General features: G+C 39.8%; 1 protein-coding gene across 5 annotated transcripts in view; it reads left to right on the forward strand.

Annotated features, from left to right (window-relative positions):
• The window catches only part of suco (SUN domain containing ossification factor), a 95,619-nt gene that overhangs the window by 44,110 nt on the left and 27,596 nt on the right, over positions 1 to 23,913 (forward strand). For 4 of the 5 annotated variants that reach the window (XM_063002156.1, XM_063002157.1, XM_063002158.1 and 1 more), the window contains exons 3-9: positions 3,887 to 4,000; positions 6,164 to 6,495; positions 6,868 to 6,978; positions 7,246 to 7,417; positions 16,350 to 16,455; positions 21,987 to 22,114; positions 22,875 to 22,942. In XM_063002156.1, the coding sequence (XP_062858226.1) occupies positions 3,887 to 4,000; positions 6,164 to 6,495; positions 6,868 to 6,978; positions 7,246 to 7,417; positions 16,350 to 16,455; positions 21,987 to 22,114; positions 22,875 to 22,942 (1,031 nt within the window). The remainder of the gene's footprint in view (positions 1 to 3,886; positions 4,001 to 6,163; positions 6,496 to 6,867; positions 6,979 to 7,245; positions 7,418 to 16,349; positions 16,456 to 21,986; positions 22,115 to 22,874; positions 22,943 to 23,913) is intronic. The other variant, XM_063002161.1, reaches the window with a different exon arrangement.

Below are 23,913 nucleotides of genomic sequence, written 5' to 3' on the forward strand. Positions count from 1 at the left end.
ATAAACTTAATACTAGCCATGGCGCCCAGGTGGAGCAGCGGGATATTCCGCTTGCACACCAGCACCGAGTTTCTAAACTCCTTGGTTCGAAACTCGGTGTTGCCGCCGGTCGGCTGGGTGCCATCTAGCGGGCATAATTGGCAGTGCCTGCAGCAGATACTCATTGGCCACTGTATCTGCAGGGTGGGGGCCAGACTATGTGTGGGTGGTTCTTCATACGCTTTGTAGAAGAGACGCCTGTGCAGAATGCATGTACAGCGACGTGCTCTCCTCGGATGCAATCTGGTATCTCTGGTAGCAGCGGAAGACAAAATTTTTGTGTGCTTAATCGGGAGGAAAATGGGGAGAAAATGCATTAAAAAAAATACTAGCCATTAGTTTTAGATTCCACACAAGACGGTCAGTTAAAAGGTGTTCAACTCTGCTGGGATTTCAACTGAGAAGCCAAACCGTTGATGCTAAACCAGATCTGAACCTTACTTATGAATTCCTTTTTCTGTTGATCTTGAAATTCCTTATTCTGTCAGCCCTTCTCATTCTAAATCCATAATTAACTCAGTCTAGTCTTGTGTAGCATTCAGCAATTATTCTGCTGAGTCTGTGAGACTTGGGAAATCAACAGGCCACATTCACATTGACCTGTAGGTCTGTCTTCGTAAGAGTGGGAACAGAAGTCTCACATGGTTTGACCTTTAGGGGAATGCGTATGTTGATAAGTTAAGATTTTGTAAGACCTAATTACTAAAGACTTTGCACTGGTTGCCAGTGAGTGTTTAGACAGCCTGCTCAAATTCAATGTCTGAACATCTAGAAAAACCCACTCTGCTCTGTAGCTGATGATTATAAAATAAATCTAATTGTTGGAAGATTCGTTCATGCTACTCAGTTTGATTTAATCAGTCTGATCTATTTTTCTCCACATAAATATTCGAGTCAAATATATGAATACAGTTTTTTTTTTTTTTTTTTTACAAATTTTAACCTATTGGAAAGTAAAAAATAATAATAATACATTATAGATAGACACTGATAGATAGATAGATAGATAGATAGATAGATAGATAGATAGATAGATAGATAGATAGATAGATAGATATTTTACTAAATGAAATTCAGTAAACAAGCAGTAACTCTATTAAAATGTGCCAATGGCAACATCACATGATTTTACTGGAAGTGTTTAAAATGTTTAAATCAGCTGATAGCTTTAGTCGCTGTGGGTCTGTAGTGTACTTAGTAACACTTGGTGCAAAGAAGGAATATATCCTCAAGTGTACCAGTCCATTGCAGGCCCATCTCACTCACTTACATTTACATTTTCAGCATTTAGCAGACGCTTTTATCCTAAGCGACTTACAGTATACAATCTAAGCAATTGAGGGTAAAGGGCATTGCTCAAGGGCCCAACAGTGGCAACCTGCTCGACTTGAGCCTCCATCCAGGACTAAAGGAAGACAAGCATCAAGGCTGTTCTCTGTTCTAGTGCCCAAATGGTGGAACGAACTTCCTCTGTCTGTCTGAACAGCTGAGTCTCTTGCTGTCTTTAAAAAACGATTAAAAACACACCTTTTTACTAAACACTTAGGCTGATTTGTACTTATTTACTAACACTTTATTCCAATCTTTTCCATTTAAAAAAAAAAAAAAAAGGCACTTTGGTTCTAACAGGTTTTAGCAGAGTTGTGTTCTTCGACTGTTGTCTATCTAAACTTAAGGAATGAAATGTTCACTATGGAAGCACTTCTGTAAGTCGCTCTGGATAAGAGCGTCTGCTAAATGCTGAAAATGTAAAATGTAGTGGTGGGGCTTGAACCGGCAACCTTCTGATTACTGGTCCAGTACCTTAACCGCTAGGCTACAGCTGCCCTACTTACTCACCCACTCAGCAAAGCAAGCCATAACATCCCCGCTTCGATAATGCCCTTTATCTGATCTCAGTCCCACCGTGAAAGCATACACCACAGAAGCTTGGCAAAAAGATTGTGAAACCTATACCACCAATAAACTGTAAGAAATCCACCCTACTTTAAAAACAGACAGAATTCAATACCCCAAAAAATTATAGGAACAAATGATTTACACAAGACTCACTCATACCTACCTGCTAAAGGGAGACCAGGTCCCTACTTGCCCCCTCTGTGGACCAAGAACCTCTGTCAAACACATCTTCTATGCATGCCAGAAGATAAACAACACCAAAACAAAATTCTACCATACAAACAACTACACAGAAATCTTCACATTAGCCCCCTCAAATTGACCCATATCTACTTTGCTAAAAGAAGACCAGGCCCCCACAAGCCCCCCACAAGTGGATCAAGAACGTCTATTAAACATCCTCTATTCATGCCAACAGATGAACACCATCAGAACAAAATTCTACAATACCAACAGCTACAGGGAAAATCTTCACCTCAGTACCCCCCAAAAACTGCTTCAATTCTTGGGAGCAATTACATTTAAAAAATGCCATATAAGTTAAGAAAAAACAATAAAGACTATACACCCTCATAGTTACACAAACACTCAAAGCACAAGTAAAAAAAAAAAAAAAGAAGCAAATTGACCCACCACTTTGACGTTTAAAGTTCATTTATCAGCTTGGCCTGATAATAGCCATAGCAGCTGACGTGGCATTAAGAATTAAACAAACAAACATTAGCCCCCTTCCCAAAAAACTGCTTAAAAGCAGTACTTAAAAACCCTAAATAAGATATGAAAAATCTATTAAACTCACAGTCAAGCAAACAACACCCTAATCCCTATAAATTCAATACAAACAAATCAACTTGCCACTTTGACTTTTTAAAAATGGAACCTATTATTTATTCATGGTAATAGCTATAGCAGCTGACATGGCATTAAGAATCAAACAAACTCACCCACTTACTTAACCAGGGGGGAGAAGTATAGCAATCCATAGCCAATCCACCTATGTGCATGTTTTGGAGGCTGTAAAACCTAGTGGAAAACCAACAGGACACTGGGAGACTGGGATAATTTTTTAGCCCAGTGACTGGACATGAGGATCAATTTCTGAAGAAATTACATCTTGTACTACTGTGCTGTCGGCTTTGTTATGAAATTAAACTTGTGAAATACATGTAAATAGTAGTTATTCAGGGCTTATTGTGATCGTCACACTTCTGGTCAGTCTGCTTAACCAGACTTACTTTAAAGGTTACTTAATGTTTAATGTCGGTTTACTTTATATTTGAATGTTTGATTTGTATTAGTAAGCCTCAGTTCCTGGCCTGTGGTTGGGTGGTTTGTTTGAAAGGCAAACAGCAGCCATACAGGTTTAGTTTGCCGTACAAACACACACTCAAATGCCTCTTTGAATAAACACACACTCACAAAGTATGATCTATTTAGCTTGTCTTTAAACCATTAGCTTTTTGTTCTGTCAAGTTACTTAAGGTGGTTTCAGTAGGTTTATATTATAGTCTGTCTATTGTAAGGCAAATCCATTCTAATACAATATACAAAAATGCCCATGACTGTGTTTAACATTGGACTTGAATTGATGAATCTTGTGTGACCTGTATCTGCCTGTCCTGTCAGGAATGTAACCAAAGTGTAAAACATGACATTAAAATCCTAATAAATAATAATATGTCAGCGTGTCTGATCCAGACCAGCAAGTAAGAGCAGTATAGGCATGATACTATGTCTGTATAAGTCCTCAAATTTTCTCAGGCACCTAAAAACTTAAATAAATAATAAATATTGTACAAGTTTTTGTTATTGTTCTGGATGGGAAAAGAATTGTGCTTATTATTTTACAAGATCCTTCTTCTGTGTCTGTTACATAAGTGCAAATTAAGGATGCTCATTGCTTCAGGTACATTTAGACTGGTTGCTTTGCTCTCTATCATCTTGGCAGGTTGAGGAGAAATGGACCACACAGCTATCATATGAAGTGGGGCTGGAGACAGAGAGGGCTGCATTAGAGGAGCAGCTGAAGCATGATGCTCAAGATGAAGACGAACCTAAAGAGGTACCTGTGGTGATATTGAATCTATACTGATGCACATTACAGTCTAGCTGCTGTTAGAGCTGGGTGGTATGGCGGTACATTTGGTGTACCGTCTTTGATTCCTCATACAGTATGGATTTTTCATATACCACCGTACCGTAACATCTGTACAGCTGTATGCTTTAAAAGGCGGCAGAGAGCGGCATGGTGGCTCAGTGGGTAGCACTGTCGCCTCACAGCAAGAAGGTCCTGGGTTCGATCCCCAGGTGTGTTCTCCCAGTTTGGGTTTTCGCCAGAAGCTCCGGTTTCCTCCCATAGTCCAAAGACATGCAAGTGAGGTGAATTGGAGATACAAAATTGTAACCAGTAACTACCTTTTCTGTCATGAATGTAACCAGTGTGTAAAACATGACGTTAAAATCCTAATAAATAAATAAATAAACATAAGGCAGCAGATCATATAATATTGTTCGCCGCTAAAAGCACTGTGGAGCGCCGTGCAGATTAAGTACTTAGCCAGGTAGCAGTAGCATGACAGTGTTAACAGATGAGAGAGGTTTCCTCAATATGGTAGGAAAAAAAAAAAAAAAACAGATGGAAGATGAAGAGAGGAAGACCAAATATGCACCAGAAGAATCTGCCAAAGAAAGGAGGCTGTTTAGAACATACTAAAACACTATATACTGCATGGTTTGTCGACTAGACTACATAGTCACAGATTTTTTTATAGTTGTAGATGTAGACTCCATTTTTTTTATCAGAGAATTAGTTCATATGGAACTAAAATACTCTAATAGCTGTTTACATTTGTATGTCTGATTCAAGTCATGCATATTGTTTCAGATTATTGTGTTGATGAATAATACATTGTCTTATTCTAATAGGGTTATATTATAATTAAGGCCCTACCTTATTCACAGTCGTGAAAATTGCCTCATGGACTGTGAAATGAGCCTTTTTCCATGTAATATGCAATTTTCTGTGAAATTCGAAATTTAAGCTTTGTGTTTAGCGAGTTAACATTTTTAATTCGGGCAGCATTCAAGTGCCTCACATTTACTGGTTAATTTGCACTATGAGGCGGTCCTAGCAATCTTACGGCAATTTAGTTAGCAATCGGTTAGTCAAAATGTCCAAGATGTTGAAGTCTAAAGCGGCTGCAAACACTACTCGGGTAAATGAGTTTGGAAGACTCCCAAACAATTCTGTGGGAGTGCGTAGAGGGGGTGTGTCAAAACACTGACGAGTATTTTCATTTATACAACAGTTAGTTCCGACCTTACAATCTGAAGCGTTCTAACTGTGCTGATATTCGTGATAACAGTACGGTCTTTTCACACCACAACTGTATTACTCCGCTGACGCGTTGCCATTGACGACAAGCTTCATGCACACAAACGCGCACACAGGCGACACAGACCTTATTCCCGATCGCGTTTTAAATCCGTTATCTGATATACAATCTAGTGCACTGTGTAGGAAACATAAATCAATTGTCTAATTCACTATCTAGTGCACTATGTAGGGAACATAAATCCATGATCTGATACACAATCTAGTGCACTATGTAGGGAACATCAATGTGTTTGTAACGCGAACAGTTAGCTTAATAGCCCAGTTAGCAGCTCCTAGAAGTTCTGTTATCACCCATATCCTTTGGTGTGTGCGAGAGGTTTTTATTTCTTTTTTTTCCCTTCGGAGGTTCTTGCCCTCTTCTTCTTGTTCTTACCTTCCTGAAATGAGTTTTTGCAACTTGGGATGTCTGCTTTGTAGTGTTAAACTTTATATTCGTTGTGGAACTACTTTTTGGCGGAAGGTATTGTCAATATTAAAGCATATTTATTATGAAATTCAGTGCTTCTTTGATTTATTTTCTTTCTTTATTTTGTAAAAACTGTTGTATAAAAGGCCGTGTGTTATCGCGAATAACATCACGGCTGTGATGATATTCGCGATAACACACTCCCTCTCGTGTTCTGTTGCTTAAATTTGAGACGGAGCCTCGCAGTGTCGCTGAATGTTTTAGCTTTACACTTAACAATTAAGATAGGCTGTGCTGTGTATTGTTGCTTCTTTTTATTTTATCATTCAATTTATGAGTGTCATTTAATGACTGCCGTGAAATGTGGCACTTTTCTTAAAAAAATTAAAGACATTTAATTTCAGTCTCATTTCTCTTTATAGACTGTGAATATAGTAGAGGAGGTTGTGGACCATGTGCACTTTGTACCTGAGTCACAGGATTCAGAGCCCCTTTACACACCTGATCAGCAACAGGGTACCCAAGAACAACCCCACCAATCATCACCACCTCCTCACTCAATCCAGAGCCAGCTTGAGGATAAACCTCCCAATGCTTCGCCCCCTCTGGAACAAACTGCTGCTACTGCTGATGTTGATTCTTTGTCTGCTGAACCACATGCCGACATCCATATAGACCCCAACGCTGATGAGCCCAGGAACACATCAGAAGCAGCCTTATCTACCTCACACACCTCCACCGAAAGCCCCTCCAGGTGAGTTGTCTAATATGTTTAAAGAAATCACTTATTTTTATGTGGTATTGTTCAACCATTCCTCAACTATTTTTATATTATTGTGCACATTTATTCATACAGTTTTGGCTCAGTGTAATGAGACTGAGTAATATAGGTATATTTCCCAAATCATCTGAAATTCTGGACATTCAGTCGTGTTACTGAATTTAAGCATCAGACATACCAAATATGAGAAGACTTCACACTTCTCTGCTTGGACTGTCCTCAGCCATTTGCAGGATTCTCCCACAACCAAATTTCGACCCTAAATATCCCCCTCCTCCAACTCTCTTCTCTCTCTCCTTTTCTTTCTGTCTCTTTTGGTAAATAGCATATGATTTGTCCCCTCAGTCCACTAGAGATTGCCAGTGCTGGTGCTCCACTAAAGAACTCTAATGCCAGTTATTGTGAGTGGGGCTCCATGGCCCTCTCCAGCCAGTTTCCTGCTTCTACAGTCAGCAGGTAAGGACTGAACAGCTGTCAGCTAACCAGCTCATTACTGTTAATAACAGGTAACTGTGAGAATAGCCAGGTAACAGTGAAGCACTGGAGGAACAATGTGCTTATTCTGGCACATCATTTTCCCTACCTCAGTTCATTCTAGACATTCAACTTCTCAAGATCCAAACACTGAGACCTGTTCTGATGAACAAAAATTGTTTTGTGGTTTAATTTTTAACTGACACATTCCACTAGAACACAATTTTGAAAGATTTTGCCTTTCTGTAGCGTGTTGGTTAAACCAGTGGAGAGTCAAGAAGCAGGGACCAATGAAGACCCGGTTGCCTCTCTAGACTCGGCTGCCTCTCTAGACTCGGCTGCCTCTCTAGACTCGGCTGAGCAGGACCTTGCAGAGTTGGAGCAGCCAGCCAATGTGTCACACTCCCCAGAGGACCAGCAGGTAAATATTAACACACCCATATCTAAATGACATACAATGATGCTATTGAATTCTGCTTGGTCAAAAAGAGAGACTGTTCGTTCGAAGTTTGTTTAAATGCATTATTCATTTACATTTACATCTTCAGCATTTAGCAGACACTTTTATCCAAAGCGACTTACATTACAGTTACAGTATACAGTTTGAGCAATTGAGGGTTAAGGGCTTTGCTTAAGGGCCCAACAGCAACAACCTTGTGGCAGCAGTGGTGGGGCTTGAACCAGCCACCTTCTGGTTATTAGTCCAGTACCTTAACCACTAGGCTACAGCTTGCCCCTGCTATCTATAGTATTTAATGAACAGGTGCAGGGGCATGTTTAACAGACATTCTCAATAGCCCACAGCCCTAACAACGGAGTCATCACTGCCCTGCCCTGCAAAGTCACATCGGATGCATTACAGAAATGCTTTATTTGCTTCTATTGCATTTGTTATATATATATACTGCATATACTGTATATACTGTGTATATATATATATATATATATATATATATATATATACAGTATATATACAGTGTATCACAAAAGTGAGTACACCCCTCACATTTCTGCAAATATTTTATTATATCTTTTCATGGGACAACACTATAGAAATAAAACTTGGATATAACTTAGAGTAGTCAGTGTACAACTTGTATAGCAGTGTAGATTTACTGTCTTCTGAAAATAACTCAACACAGCCATTAATGTCTAAATGGCTGGCAACATAAGTGAGTACACCGCACAGTGAACATGTCCAAATTGTGCCCAAAGTGTCAATATTTTGTGTGACCACCATTATTATCCAGCACTGCCTTAACCCTCCTGAGCATGGAATTCACCAGAGCTGCACAGGTTGCTACTGGAATCCTCTTCCACTCCTCCATGATGACATCACGGAGCTGGTGGATGTTAGACACCTTGAACTCCTCCACCTTCCACTTGAGGAAAGGTTGGGTTTAATTTGGCTCAATTGGGTTTAGTCCATCACCTTTACCTTCAGCTTCCTCAGCAAGGCAGTTGTCATCTTGGAGGTTGTGTTTGGGGTCGTTATCCTGTTGGAAAACTGCCATGAGGCCCAGTTTTCGAAGTGAAGGGGATCATGCTCTGTTTCAGAATGTCACAGTACATGTTGGAATTCATGTTTCCCTCAATGAACTGCAGCTCCCCAGTGCCAGCAACACTCATGCAGCCCAAGACCATGATGCTACCACCACCATGCTTGACTGTAGGCAAGATACAGTTGTCTTGGTACTTCTCACCAGGGCGCCGCCACACATGCTGGACACCATCTGAGCCAAACAAGTTTATCTTGGTCTCGTCAGACCACAGGGCATTCCAGTAATCCATGTTCTTGGACTGCTTGTCTTCAGCAAACTGTTTGCGGGCTTTCTTGTGCGTCAGCTTCCTTCTGGGATGACGACCATGCAGACCGAGTTGATGCAGTGTGCGGCGTATGGTCTGAGCACTGACAGGCTGACCTCCCACGTCTTCAACCTCTGCAGCAATGCTGGCAGCACTCGTGTCTATTTTTTAAAGCCAACCTCTGGATATGACGCCAAACACGTGGACTCAACTTCTTTGGTCGACCCTGGCGAAGCCTGTTCCGAGTGGAACCTGTCCTGGAAAACCGCTGTATGACCTTGGCCACCATGCTGTAGCTCAGTTTCAGGGTGTTAGCAATCTTCTTATAGCCCAGGCCATCTTTGTGGAGAGCAACAATTCTATTTCTCACATCCTCAGAGAGTTCTTTGCCATGAGGTGCCATGTTGAATATCCAGTGGCCAGTATGAGAGAATTGTACCCAAAACACCAAATTTAACAGCCCTGCTCCCCATTCACACCTGGGACCTTGACACATGACACCAGGGAGGGACAACGACACATTTGGGCACAATTTGGACATGTTCAGTGTGGGGTGTACTCACTTATGTTGCCAGCTATTTAGACATTAATGGCTGTGTTGAGTTATTTTCAGAAGACAGTAAATCTACATTGCTATACAAGTTGTACACTGACTACTCTAAGTTATATCCAAGTTTCATGTCTATAGTGTTGTCCCATGAAAAGATATAATGAAATATTTGCAGATAATATATACAGTGTATCACAAAAGTGAGTACACCCCTCACATTTCTGCAAATATTTCATTATATCTTTTCATGGGACAACACTATAGACATGAAACTTGGATATAACTTAGAGTAGTCAGTGTACAGCTTGTATAGCAGTGTAGATTTACTGTCTTCTGAAAATAACTCAACACACAGCCATTAATGTCTAAATAGCTGGCAACATAAGTGAGTACACCCTACAGTGAACATGTCCAAATTGTGCCCAAATGTGTCGTTGTCCCTTCCTGGTGTCATGTGTCAAGGTCCCAGGTGTAAATGGGGAGCAGGGCTGTTAAATTTGGTGTTTTGGGTACAATTCTCTCATACTGGCCACTGGATATTCAACATGGCACCTCATGGCAAAGAACTCTCTGAGGATGTGAGAAATAGAATTGTTGCTCTCCACAAAGATGGCCTGGGCTATAAGAAGATTGCTAACACCCTGAAACTGAGCTACAGCATGGTGGCCAAGGTCATACAGTGGTTTTCCAGGACAGGTTCCACTCGGAACAGGCTTCGCCAGGGTCAACCAAAGAAGTTGAGTACACGTGTTCGGCGTCATATCCAGAGATTGGCTTTAAAAAATAGACACATGAGTGCTGCCAGCATTGCTGCAGAGGTTGAAGACGTGGGAGGTCAGCCTGTCAGTGCTCAGACCATACGCCGTACACTGCATCAACTCGGTCTGCATGGTCGTCATCCCAGAAGGAAGCTGACGCACAAGAAAGCCCGCAAACAGTTTGCTGAAGACAAACAGTCCAAGAACATGGATTACTGGAATGCCCTGTGGTCTGACGAGACCAAGATAAACTTGTTTGGCTCAGATGGTGTCCAGCATGTGTGGCGGCGCCCTGGTGAGAAGTACCAAGACAACTGTATCTTGCAAGTCAAGCATGGTGGTGGTAGCATCATGGTCTTGGGCTGCATGAGTGTTGCTGGCACTGGGGAGCTGCAGTTCATTGAGGGAAACATGAATTCCAACATGTACTGTGACATTCTGAAACAGAGCATGATCCCCTCCCTTCGAAAACTGGGCCTCATGGCAGTTTTCCAACAGGATAACGACCCCAAACACAACCTCCAAGATGACAACTGCCTTGCTGAGGAAGCTGAAGGTAAAGGTGATGGACTAAACCCAATTGAGCACCTGTGGCGCATCCTCAAGTGGAAGGTGGAGGAGTTCAAGGTGTCTAACATCCACCAGCTCCGTGATGTCATCATGGAGGAGTGGAAGAGGATTCCAGTAGCAACCTGTGCAGCTCTGGTGAATTCCATGCCCAGGAGGGTTAAGGCAGTGCTGGATAATAATGGTGGTCACACAAAATATTGACACTTTGGGCACAATTTGGACATGTTCACTGTGGGGTGTACTCACTTATGTTGCCAGCTATTTAGACATTAATGGCTGTGTGTTGAGTTATTTTCAGAAGACAGTAAATCTACACTGCTATACAAGTTGTACACTGACTACTCTAAGTTATATCCAAGTTTTATTTCTATAGTGTTGTCCCATGAAAAGATATAATGAAATATTTGCAGAAATGTGAGGGGTGTACTCACTTTTGTGATACACTGTATATACTGTATATACCCAATTTCCTGATGGCATTAAGCTTCCTCTCTGCTGATTCTGATCTCCACTACTGATTTATGAGAACAAGACTGACACACACCCCCTTTGACACGTGTGCAGTAGCCGACGGCATCTTTTCAGCTGCACGAGGCGAGTTTATATGCGGATCAGCTTTGTGTATGGGGAGCCACAACCTGATCAACGCATTATTCCTCGACTCTGTGCAGGCGCTATCAATCAGCCAGCAGAGGCTGTAATTGCATCAGTTATGATGTCCCTCATCAGCTGTATGAACAACAAGCCAATCATTGTTCACGTAGCCACTCAGCCCGGTCGGATGGCAGAGCCAAGTTACGAACCGACGGGTTTGAAATTTCAGCTCTGGTGTGCTAGCATTTTATATATATATATTTATATATATATGCTAGCAAAATATATATATATTTTTTAGGGCTGTCAAACGATTAAATTTTTTAATCGCGATTAATCTCAGAATTTCATATAGTTAATCGCGATTAATCGCATTAAATAAAATCTGTGTAAATGTTATAGAAAACAAGGTTTTTTAAGTGAAATGTGAAAGTGGACGTTTCTACACGAAGTGAGTGTGTTTTGACCCTTTTGGGGCTTCCATAGTTCATGGACTAGCGTGCTTGACTCCGGTATTCAGTGCCGTAACAGATTAAGTTAATAAAGTGTTTTGCTCCCGACAACTTGTGAATATAGCGTGTATTTATTTCTTTATTATGCAAGCATCCCTACGACGCTCAGTTATATTATTTTAACAAACCGCAAATGAACAACGGTGGCAAGTCCGACATTAAAACGTTGGTTCTACCAGTCAAGTCTCAACATGAACTAGAATTTGCGTTAACGGCACTATTTTTTTTAATCGCGTTAAATTGAGATTGCGTTAATGCGTTATTATCGCGTCAACTTCGACAGCCCTAATTTTTTTACATCATTAATGTTGACATCAAAAATTTACCTGAGACAGTGGGACAAGGAATTATCAGCATATTGGGGGTTTGTTTTTCCCATGTTTATGTAAAATGGCAATGAAACACACAGTTCCCAGTCGATTTCAGGTTCCCAGCCTATAGAATATAAAAGTGTCTGTGACCATCTTTGAGAATGTATGGTATAAGCAACAATAAAAAATTACTGTGAGTAAAAACATCACAATTAAACATGAGACTTTAATGATGAAATGATGTCTCTGGGATTTGCACATGGGGTTTGGAAGCACACCGTCTCTACAGGTTTGCTTATTCTGCCTGGGGCTGTAATCATTTGTTTCTATTAGGGGTTGCCAGAGTGGATCACTCATCTATATATTTTATTTGGCACAGTTTTTATGCCAGATCCCTTATCCAGCCTTGGGTCTGGTACTTTGGGTGCACTGATATGTGTCCCCCAATTGCCAGGTTCATATAACACCATGCACCTTCTACAGTTGTAAGCCCAGCTCGGAATTCGAACCCCTGGAACTCGGGCACTGCTGTTACCAGCAGTGTGGCGCCTACATTTATGCCACACTAGCTCAGTCAGTGGCAGTTACTAGTTTCCTGTAATGATGTAATGCATCCAAATCATAATTTGATTACTAAAATACCTGTTTTTAATTGGATTACACTCAATTTACATGTGCAGTATTGTAAAGTAATTTGGATGTTATTGACACTTATACACTGAAAATAACACAAATATAATATAAAAACACTGAAATAAAAAGCAGATTCTTACAATTTCTCAGAACCCTGAGCTGTAACACAAGTTTAAAAGTGAAACAGTGAGGAGAATCCAGCTAAACACAGATATACATGTGGAGCTTTCAGAGTGAATCTGATGGTTATTCCACACAATTGGCAGTTTTGTCTCATATTCACACTGATGATGTTTTACTGCATCACTCAAGTTGAGCGCTGAACAAAGCGGCCGTTCATTCACAATTTGAAAGCAAAAGCAAAATGAACACGTTGAGTTTAAGGGTACACATTTCTTGACGAAGGGCGTTGAGTTTTAAAGTTTTTGAGTTTAGGGGACAATGAGTTACAAGGTACCATGTACTTTAAAAATCTCAGTGTCTCAAACTTAGACAAATGCCATCTCTGCTATGAAGCATGTTTCTTTTTCAAATTAGTAATTGTTTAATATGTTGGCTGCAAGCAAAAAACAAGCATCAAACCTAATAGATCAACCCATTATATCTGAAATATTGACAAAAGACAAAGAACTACGAGAACAGCAATACAAAGTCGTCTATTGCTGGATCCCAAGCCACATAGGGATTTTAGGCAATGAAAGAGGGGATCGGATTGTTAGGACATCAACTGAAGATACAATCACCATGCGACCACCCCCCCCAGACGCCTTTCCAAAAATCTTCTCGCTCATTAAAAACAAATGGCAAAACGAATGGGACCTCAAACCTCACAACAAACTATATGAAATAGAGCCAAAAGTAGGACAATGCTACACTAGAATGGACAGTCGACTAAATCAGACTATCCTTACAAGGTGCCAAGCTAACGCACAAGCACCTTCTTACAGGGGAAGATGCACCAACTTGCCACCTATGTAAAGATAGACTAACAATCAAACACATACTGACAGACTGCCAAACACTAAACACAGAAACACTGAAATACTTTAATGAAAACAATATACATACAAAACCTGCTTAAGACAACAGCACCAGGGAAAATACTAAATTTTTTTTATTCATTTAGATTCAAAACATCTATCTTTCTGCCATATGAATGTACTGATACGGCATTAAAATTGAACAAACAAACAAACAAAAAACAAACCACACTGTGTGCACACATCCATGCCAGTGTGGTATTATCTGTATTTTGGTAAAGCATTTACACAGTCTGTGCACTCAGACTGATTCACTAATTCCATTATAATAATAATAATAATAAAATGCATTTTATAAAGTTTAAGGGAACATTTAAATAGAGGTGTTTAGCAAGGTGGATAGTCCAGCATAGACTGTTGATTTATTTTCAGACATCTAATTCAGCTGACCTGTTTATTACAGTGTTCAGCTGTTGTTACTCCTGCCTGGTACAGTATATAGAACATCTCTTGTTTCATTTTTCCTATCAGGCATTTATCAGAACACAGTCAAACCTCTTATTATCCAGAGTCAAGCCAAGCTTTCTAGTCCATTTCCTGTGTGTGCATGTATGTGTATGATGGTAGTACTAAAACTATAATAAGATTTTAGAGCTTCATTCTCCTAAGGGAAAATGACTGAGTGGCTATTCAAAATGCAGTCACGTAATACTTACACTCTTTCTAAATGCTGTCCTGTTGAAAAGCTTTGTAAATGTTTAACTCTGTCAATCCCATCCAGAAAAATACAGATAAAATTGAGTGGTCCAACGTTTTTTTAAATGCACCAATAAGATGAAAACTGTCACAAAATATGATCTCATTTAAAGGTCATTCACACTGGATCAGTCAATCAGAAGATTAATTTAAGTGCTATTATTATTTTTGCTGTATTAAGAACATTCTGTAATGGCTGCTAAATACCATTATATGTCATCAAATAGTTTAGAAATTGACTTTTTTTTAATGCATTTTCTCTCACTTTTCTCCTGATTTAGCGTAGTCAATTTGTCTTCCGCTACTAGGGAACCCTGATTGCATTCGAGGGGGGTATATTGCTGCTTATGCCTCCTTCTAGCGGAGACCTTCTTTTCGCCTATGCTTACTGCACTCTCTATCTGCTAACCAGGGTTCTTACACAGCGTTTGAAGACTCTCAATTAGTCCGGTCATCCCACCCTGGACATTGGCCAATAAGTGTCTGCTGCAGGCACTGCCTATTATGCCCGCTAGATGCCGCCCAGCCGACCGGTGGAAACTCCAAGTTCCGAACCGAGGAGTTTAGAATCTCCGCGCTGGTGTGCCAGCAGAATATCCCGCTGGGCCACCTGGGCGCCACAGCTTTATTTCTTTGATTTGTAAGTAAGCAAAACAAAAGCTTGAAGTCACTGCTACAGCACCAGAGAAAACCAAGGCCACATACTGGCATCTTGCTGGATGTTTGGCCATGGGGAGATGGAAGGGCTCAAATGTATTATAGAATTACACTATAAAATACAGATAATTTACAGCATGTCAGTTTTTTTAGCTTTATTAAATTTAGCTTTTGTTTTTTCTTCTTGTTGGGATGGTTTGGGGACCTTTGTAGATGACAAAGAGACTTATTTGTTTCTCTTCTTACTTTAAGTTGAGGAACTCAATCAGGTAGAAGAAGAAGATATACTTTATTTGTCATATATACATATACAGGTGTACAGTACATTCTTTCTTGTTTGGAAGCCGGGGTCAGAGCGCAGGGTCAGCCATCGTACGGCGCCCCTGGAGCAGACAGGTTTAAGGGCCTTGCTCAAGGACCCAACAGTGGCTGCATAGCAGAGCCTGGATTTGAACCGCCAATCTTCCGCTTTATAGCCCAAAGCTCTACCCACTAGGCTACCACTGTCCAAGAAGGATACACACGCCTAGCCAACCAGATCTGCCGATTCAGTTTCAAATCCAAGCGATCAATGCGGTGACAGATGTTGCAGCCAGTTCATCCTCACATCAGCTAAAGATATAAGCTAAAATTTCCCAAGGTGATAGTACAACCACAGAATTGAAATGTTGAAAAGTAACGGCACACCTGCACTTATTTGAGCATGCTAAGATCAATAACATTAATTTGTACATTTTCATCTGCCATATGTTCTGTCTGTATTAAAAGCCTAAAGAATTGGGCATGTCATTCGGCTGGAAAAAGGCAAAAAATAGTCATGATTGTTTAATGCATTTACCGGACACTTTTTTTTATATAAGTGCCTTATTGTGACTGAATGCAGTCCAAGCGTTTGAGGCTTAAGGGCTTTGCTCAAGGGCCCTACAGTGGCAGCCTGACAGCAGTTTGAATTGGCAACCTTCCGATTACTAGTGAAATACCTTAACTACTATGCTGCCTCTACCACAAATGACAAGAATATATGGCTGTTTGCAGAGATGCTTTGTTAATAAATGTTGTATTTTTGTTTGTTTGCTTTGGTAAAGGTTTAATAAATGCACACTAGTACAAATTAATTTCACCTTTTAATTACAGTAAAATGAATGAATGACATGCCACACTGTCTAATAATATGACTAAAAAAGTGTGAAAATAAGCACATTGTTGTTGTGTTGTGATTCGTGTAGGTGGCTGACCCTGAAGGAGGGACTGATCCCCCTGGTACAGGTAAAGAAGTCATTCCCACCTTTGATGAGTGGAAGAAGAAAGTCATGGAGGTGGAAGAAAAGAAAAGTGAGCAATCATTTTATTCTTCATGCTCCTACTCCAACTTTCATAAGTTTTTTTTTTAAATTCTGTTTCTCAATTGATCCCTTTTCTCCCAATCTAGTTGTATCCAATTATCCTCGTTATATCTCGTCCACTGCTGCAGTGATGAGGAATTCCTTGGCCCTTGTAACGAATGGGCTAACGTAACAAGAGAGGGCGGACACACACGCAGAGACGTTTTACCAGTGTTTAATAATAACAAAAGGCACAAGGCACAAGACACACTAACAAATGACCTATGATGAGCTAAATGCTAAACTAAACACACACAAAACTAAACTAAACTGTACTAGACCCTAAGCTAAGCTAACACATGCTAACACCAAACAAGAACTGACTAACACAAAACACTTAACAAGACTTTAAGACAGGAGCATGGACAAGATAATCAGACAAACCTGAATTTCATTACATGAGCATGAAAACAAAAGCATGAAAAGTCAAACCAGCATGAGCTAGAAATCCAAACAAACCAAACCAAAATAGTCACTACCAACATGAGTACCAAAAAAATGAGCTGGGAAAAACCAAAATAGTCTCAGCTGAAGCTGTGGATCATTAACGATTCATTGACGAATCAGCAGCATAGAGGGGGTGTTGGCTTTACCAAAAACAAACCACCTCCACAAACTTTTGGAGCACCATGAACCATGAAGCTGGATTCGTGACAGCCCTCCCACACAGACTGGTCCAAAGTTTTTTTTAAATGCACCAATAAGATGAAAACTGTCACAAATATGATCTCATTTAAAGGTCCTTCACACTGGATCAGACAATCAGAAGACTAATTTAGGTGCTATTATTATTTTTGCTTTATTAAGAACATTCTGTAATGACTGCTAAATACCGTTATGTGTCATCATAGTTTAGAAATGGACTTTTTTTCTATTTATTTATGCATTTCCTCCCACTTTTCTCCTGAACTTTGGGAGCACCATGAAGCTGGATTCGTGATAGCCCTCCCACACAGCAGACGTTAGCCAGTCATGTCGGAGGCAGAAATCAGCCAATCGGGTCTGTGTGTAGGCGCTCGGCCGGCCGATAGCAAAACTGAGAATCAAACTTGCGTCCTCCAAAAATATCAACCTCCCTGGTCAAAAATACATCTGCTGCGTGCCTCATATTAAGTTACATTTTGTAAGTCAGTGAGTAAGTAATCTGGTGAGAGTGGAAATCACTACAATGAATTGACACTTTATCCTGTGCCTGGTGTTTCAAGGGAGGCTGTTTTAAGTGGGATAATGGAGATGGGCGCCTGGGTCTCCATATGGATCCAGGTTATAAGAAGCAGTCGGCTGCTGCACACGTTTGTGGTGATGTGTAATAGTCACAGCTCACTTTGGTTAGGAGTGTCTGTCAACAGCATTAGAGGAAGCAAAATGCAATGGCTAAATGGATAGAACTAGATTGGGAAAATAATAAAAAATTAGAAATATAAGAAAGGACTGGTGATTATTCTTGGTGGTTTATGTCAACATACAATTATCACAGTGAGTTACTGACTAGTAATAGGGTATAAAACAATCATAATAAACAATGTATGCCAGGTTGTACTTTATAAGGGGGTTCTGTTAAGCACATCAATAAAATATAACCCTAAAACAGAGGCTATAAGAGACATCTTTTGATACATGGTCAGTATGACTGTGTTGGATAAAACAGTGTAACTGACATTTCAATTTTAATTCAAAACATTTCATGTAAACATTGCTGTATGTTGTGTATGACTTTAAGGGTTATTATATTCACCCTTACTCACTCTGGATATCTGACACAGTAACTGTAAAATCTTCCCCTTCATTTAAATTCTCCAAACATGATCTGCTATTTATTTCTGTATTATTAAACAACTATATAGCTTTATTACACATTTCTAAATCATTCAGCCAGTCCGTGTTGATCATGTTTAAGTCCAACGTTTTGTTTCTGAGTAAGGTGCTCAAATGCTCCCCCACTCACACCCCCCATTGCACTTCAGCAGAGGAGCAGTGAGTTCAGGCTTTTAGCTGGCATATAATACTCCTAATACTATTTCACACTGCTGTGTATAATTCTCTTTCTCTCTTTCACTCACTCTCTCTCTCTCGCTCTCTCGCTCTCTCGCTCGCTCTCTCTCTCTCTCTCTCTCTCTCTCTCTCTCTCTCTCTCTCTCTCTCTCTCTCTCTCTCTCTAAGTTCAATTCAATGGTAAAAAGGTACAATGTTGCCAAAGCAGGTAATAAGAAATTCTAGCAAAAACAATAGAAATCAATATTATACGAGGGATCTTCAAAAAGTTTTCACACTTTTTTAAACTCGATTTATTAAGAATTTCAAAAATAAATGACATCACTTTTCTACATAGTCACCTTTCCTAGCGTCGTACCAACTTTTTAATGCCATCAGCAAAAAAATGTTTTTGGTTGAGCGTGTAGCCACTGATGCACGAAAATCTTCTTCCTCCTAAAGCTTCTTTGAGCGGTTCAAAAAGGTGGAAATTTGATGGCACTAAATCCAGCCTATAAGCTCTCTCCCAGTCTCTTAGACACAAGAAGTTACTACTCTTCCCACCCTCACAGTTTCCAACGAAAATATAAAAGTGCGGAGACTTTTTGAAGATCCCTCGTAGATTACAATAGAACACTATAAATTATTTACAGGGTTATTTGTAATCAGTTAGAACAAAAAGGAAAATAAAAGAGTCAAGACAATTTCTGAATATGTAATGATCAGTAGTAGACAGTTGCTGGTCTCCCTCTCTCTCTCTCGCTCTCGCTCTCGCTCTCGCTCTCGCTCTCGCTTTCTCAAACCAAAATATAACTTTTTCATTTGATGTGCTATTTTGAGAAGTAAAGTATGCAAAGTTTATGATGCATCACCCCCTGTTCTCCTGGCTAACATTAAGCCAAATGAAGTGTGTTCATTTTACTTGTAGGTGATTTAAAATGTTTTACAGGTCTCATTGATTTTATACTACAGTCTTAAAAATGTCAAGATTACGTTAAAAAATATATAAACTAAAAGAGATGTGCAAACACTGTTTTTAACTAATATATTAATCATATTTCTACTCTTTTGTTTGTTAGTATTTTGTGACTTGGTGCTACTTTAGGAAGTAGAGCATACAAAGTAAATGTCGCATTACTTTATGCACACACATTTCATGCATGTGCAGACACGAGTTATTTTTGGTAATCTAAACTAAAAAATAAAGTACTGCCTATATTATGGAACAAAATGTCAGGGATTAGGTGCATTTTAAGTACAAAAACCTCTTCCACCATTAAGCGAAGAGTGAGCTTACTTAAATGGATAAATGAATAAACTATTCTGCTTTAGGGAATCGGTATGTTCTATAGGAGCTTAACCATGCAGGTGCTTTGTAGTCGATGCAGAATAGAGACAAGCTGCATCATTTTGAAAGCTGAGGAAGCCAGTCATATATAAACATACACAGTGGGGGAAAATAAGTATTTGATCCCCTGCTGATTTTGTAAGTTTACCCCCTTACAAAGACTTGAACAGTCTATAATTTTTATGGAAGGTTTATTTTAACAGAGAGAGACAGAATATCAACAAAAAAATCCAGAAAAAAAAAACATTAAATAAAAGTTATAAATTAATTTGTATTTAATCAAGGGAAATAAGTATTTGACCCCCACAGACCGGTAATGTGCACAAAAGGCACACAAATGAGTCCTGTCCCTGTATAAAAGACACCTGTAACAGAATCAGTTTCTTCTGTTCAAATCTCTCGACCACCATGGGCAAGACCAAAGAGCTATCAAAGGACGTCAGGGACAAGATTGTAGACCTGCACAAGGCTGGAATGGGCTACAAGACCATCAGCAAGAAGCTTGGTGAGAAAGAGACCACTGTTGGTGCGATAATTCGAAAATGGAAGAAATACAAGATCACAGTCAATCACCCTCACTCTGGAGCTCCATGCAAGAATGATTCTGAGAAAGGTGAGGTCAGTCCAGAATTACACGGGAGGAGCTTGTCAATGATCTCAAGGGAGCTGGGAGCACAGTCACCAAGAAAACCATTAGTAACACACTTCACCGTAATGGATTGAGATCCTGCAGTGCCGGAAAAGTCCCTTTGCTCAAGAAGGCTCATGTACAGGCCCGTCTGAAGTTTGCCAATGAACACCTGAATGATTCAGAGAAAGCTTGGGAGAATGTGATATGGTCAGATGAGACCAAAATTGAGCTCTTTGGCATCAACTCCACTCGCCGTGTTTGGAGGCAGAGAAATGCCCGGTGGGGATGGTGTTCTTGGGGTCATATCCAGCATTTCTCTGCTCCCAGCTCCCTTGAGATCATTGACAAGCTCCTCCCGTGTAATTCTGGACTGACCTCACCTTTCTCAGAATCATTGTTACCCCACCAGGTGAGATCTTGCATGGAGCTCCAGAGTGAGGGTGATTGACTGTGATCTTGTATTTCTTCCATTTTCGAATTATCGCACCAACAGTGGTCTCTTTCTCACCAAGCTTCATGCTGATGGTCTTGTAGCCCATTCCAGCCTTGTGCAGGTCTACAATCTTGTCCCTGACGTCCTTTGATAGCTCTTTGGTCTTGCCCATGGTGGTCGAGAGATTTGAACAGAAGAAACTGATTCTGTACAGGGACAGGACTAATTTGTGTGCCTTTTGTGCACATAACCGGTCTGTGGGGGTCAGAATTCTTGCTGGTTGGTATGGGGATCAAATACTTATTTCCCTTAATTAAATACAAATTAATTTATAACTTTTGTTTAATGTTTTTTTTTTCTGGATTTTTTGTTGATATTCTGTCTCTCTCTGTTAAAATAAACCTTCCATAAAAATTATAGACTGTTCAAGTCTTTGTAAGGGGGTAAACTTACAAAATCAGCAGGGGATCAAATACTTATTTTCCTCACTGTATATAATACATGGGTAATTAAATAAATTTGAAATTTAAATCCACAACATAAAGTGTGCAAAAAATCTAAATCCACTTCTGTGTATAATAAACAGTAATTACTTCTTATTTTTTTGTATTATTTTTTTCTTTTATTTTCTCACTTCTTATATACATATAGCATAAAGAAAAACAGAACAGCACTGCTATTTTAGCTTGTAAAACCCTGACCATGTTAAACATTAACCATTAAAGCATTATAAGAATTTCATTTTACAGTGTAACTGCTGGTTCTTCTGTGCACATGACAGTAAAACTCTTGAATCTTGATAGCTGTCTTCATGCACATATTTTGTACTAAAACAGGCATGCATTAAGTTCTTTCAGAGATCTGCACAAGGGAAAGCAACTAGTTAATGCAAAAAAAAAAAAAAAAAAAAAAAAAATAGTGGATGCCTTTTCAATAATTTAATGCGATCTATAACAAACACGTTACTTGTTTATCAGATTATTAGAACACTGTGTTACTATGTACTTATTCATATGTTATTTACTCATCCCTTAGTGGATTCATTGTGCATTTTAATGAGTGAATTTGTCCAAATAAATAAATTAAATTGTATTTTAGGCCAGTCTCTGCACACCTCATCTAATGGGGGTTCTCACCAAGTCAAGAAGATCCAGAAGAACTTTAAGAATAACTATGCCTCTGTGGAGTGTGGGGCTAAAATCCTTGCAGCCAATAATGAGGCCAAGGTAAAACACAGGACATACTGTACACACGGCATAATAATGAACATGTTTTAATAATATTTCCATGTAAAGAAAAATGTCTTTACTGTTCTGTTGTGTTGTCAGTTTGCTGCTGACCGATTACTGTACTTATTCTGCACTAGATGTTTGTGTATTTAATTGCATTGTCTTTTTGAATAATAAGTAAAACAAAAATTCCATATTAGATAGAAGATCTAATATGTTAAAATGACTCTCAAAAATGGTAGCCATGGGTGGCACACTGGTGTATTGCACTAACCCATCCACCACCACAGAGAGCTAGGTTTGAGTCTCAGCTGTTCTGTACAGACACAGTTGGCTGCATCAGAGAAAGGGACTTTCCTGTTTCTTTTCACTAACTTACTTTCAATCTAGGGCCACATGCATTTCCTCACCTGCTTGCAATGGAGACTAAGAGAGAGCTGCATTGCGTTCTGAGAGTAACACTAAGCTCTGCAGATTATCCATTGCTAGTGCAGGCGTCTTGACAAAACAGCAATCAAGTTAAGCTTCGATCTCTGATCTCTGAAGTTTCCTCCCTGCTGCTGGAACATTGGCTCCCACTGGTTGTGTCTTATATTAAATTAGTTGAAAGATCCCAAACATCCCAAGACAAATGAGCAAAAATAGAAGGAACTATAAAGGGGACAAATCCTTTTCACAGCACTGTATATGCAATGATGTAATGTATCTGTGAATGTGTTGGTTTGGTTTGAATGGGTGTGTTGTTCCTTTACTGTAGAGCACGTCTGCTATTCTAATGGAAAATATGGATTTATACATGCTGAACCCCTGCAGTAATAAAATCTGGTGAGTAATGTAAACACTGAACTGAACTAGTTACATCAGAATGAATGAGTTCTCAGTTCTAAGTGGTTCTTTTTGGTGTCAGGTGATCAGAAAGAAATGACACATTGTCTGTTCTTAGCAGATCTAAATTGTATTACAAGGCCAAAGTGTATACATGAAGTGAAATGTAGGATGGGTTTACATTTTGCGACTATCGTTTCAATATACTAAGCATCGCAAGAAAACAATAGGGTTGCGAAAACCATGTGTGTCTGGGGAAACTTTCACGGCTACAGTACAAAATATTCTAGAATGTCAAGGGTATATTGTAGACTAATGCGTAGTTCACACTACACGGTTTTTGCCCTGATTTTCGCTTGCCGACAGGTCTCCGCTCGATGTGGCAGCTTGGAGGCAAATCTGCGTTCGCTCGGGGCTCGAAAATCGGCTCTCGATCGCTACGTGTGAACCGTTCAATGACTCGATCTGAGCGGCACGCCAAGTGCTCACAGACTTAAAAAAAAATATCTAGGATATTTAATATTTGGACCTGTCAGCGACTCAATCATGTATTGTGAAAGGTGTTGTGATCAGGTTGTGATTGTTATGAACACAAGATACAGAAGGGAAACCCGGGGGAGGAGTTGTAAATGTGTGGTGCAGAGGCATAATATATTTTCTACCAGAATACGTCGACACACAAACAAACCATAATACCAACGTTGCATGGCAAAAAATATTTATTAGACTTTCAACTCTCTGCAAAACAGACGATCTGTGCTGGCCATGTAGCCAAATCCACTTCACCCAGATTGATTTATTTTTCCTTCTTGCTTTTACGCCACACATCAACGCACAAACAACTTTGATCACTTGCTTCTTGTTGGCGTGCATTTTTGGACACGGTACCATTAAACCCCTAGTCACTTCTCGTGTGTGTTTTCATGACAAAACGTAGTTTGGGAGACCAGAAAGACTCGTCTGAGATTGCT

The sequence above is a fragment of the Trichomycterus rosablanca genome, chromosome 9 (assembly GCF_030014385.1).
Source record: "Trichomycterus rosablanca isolate fTriRos1 chromosome 9, fTriRos1.hap1, whole genome shotgun sequence".
In the NCBI taxonomy this organism is placed as follows: Eukaryota; Metazoa; Chordata; class Actinopteri; order Siluriformes; family Trichomycteridae; genus Trichomycterus; species Trichomycterus rosablanca.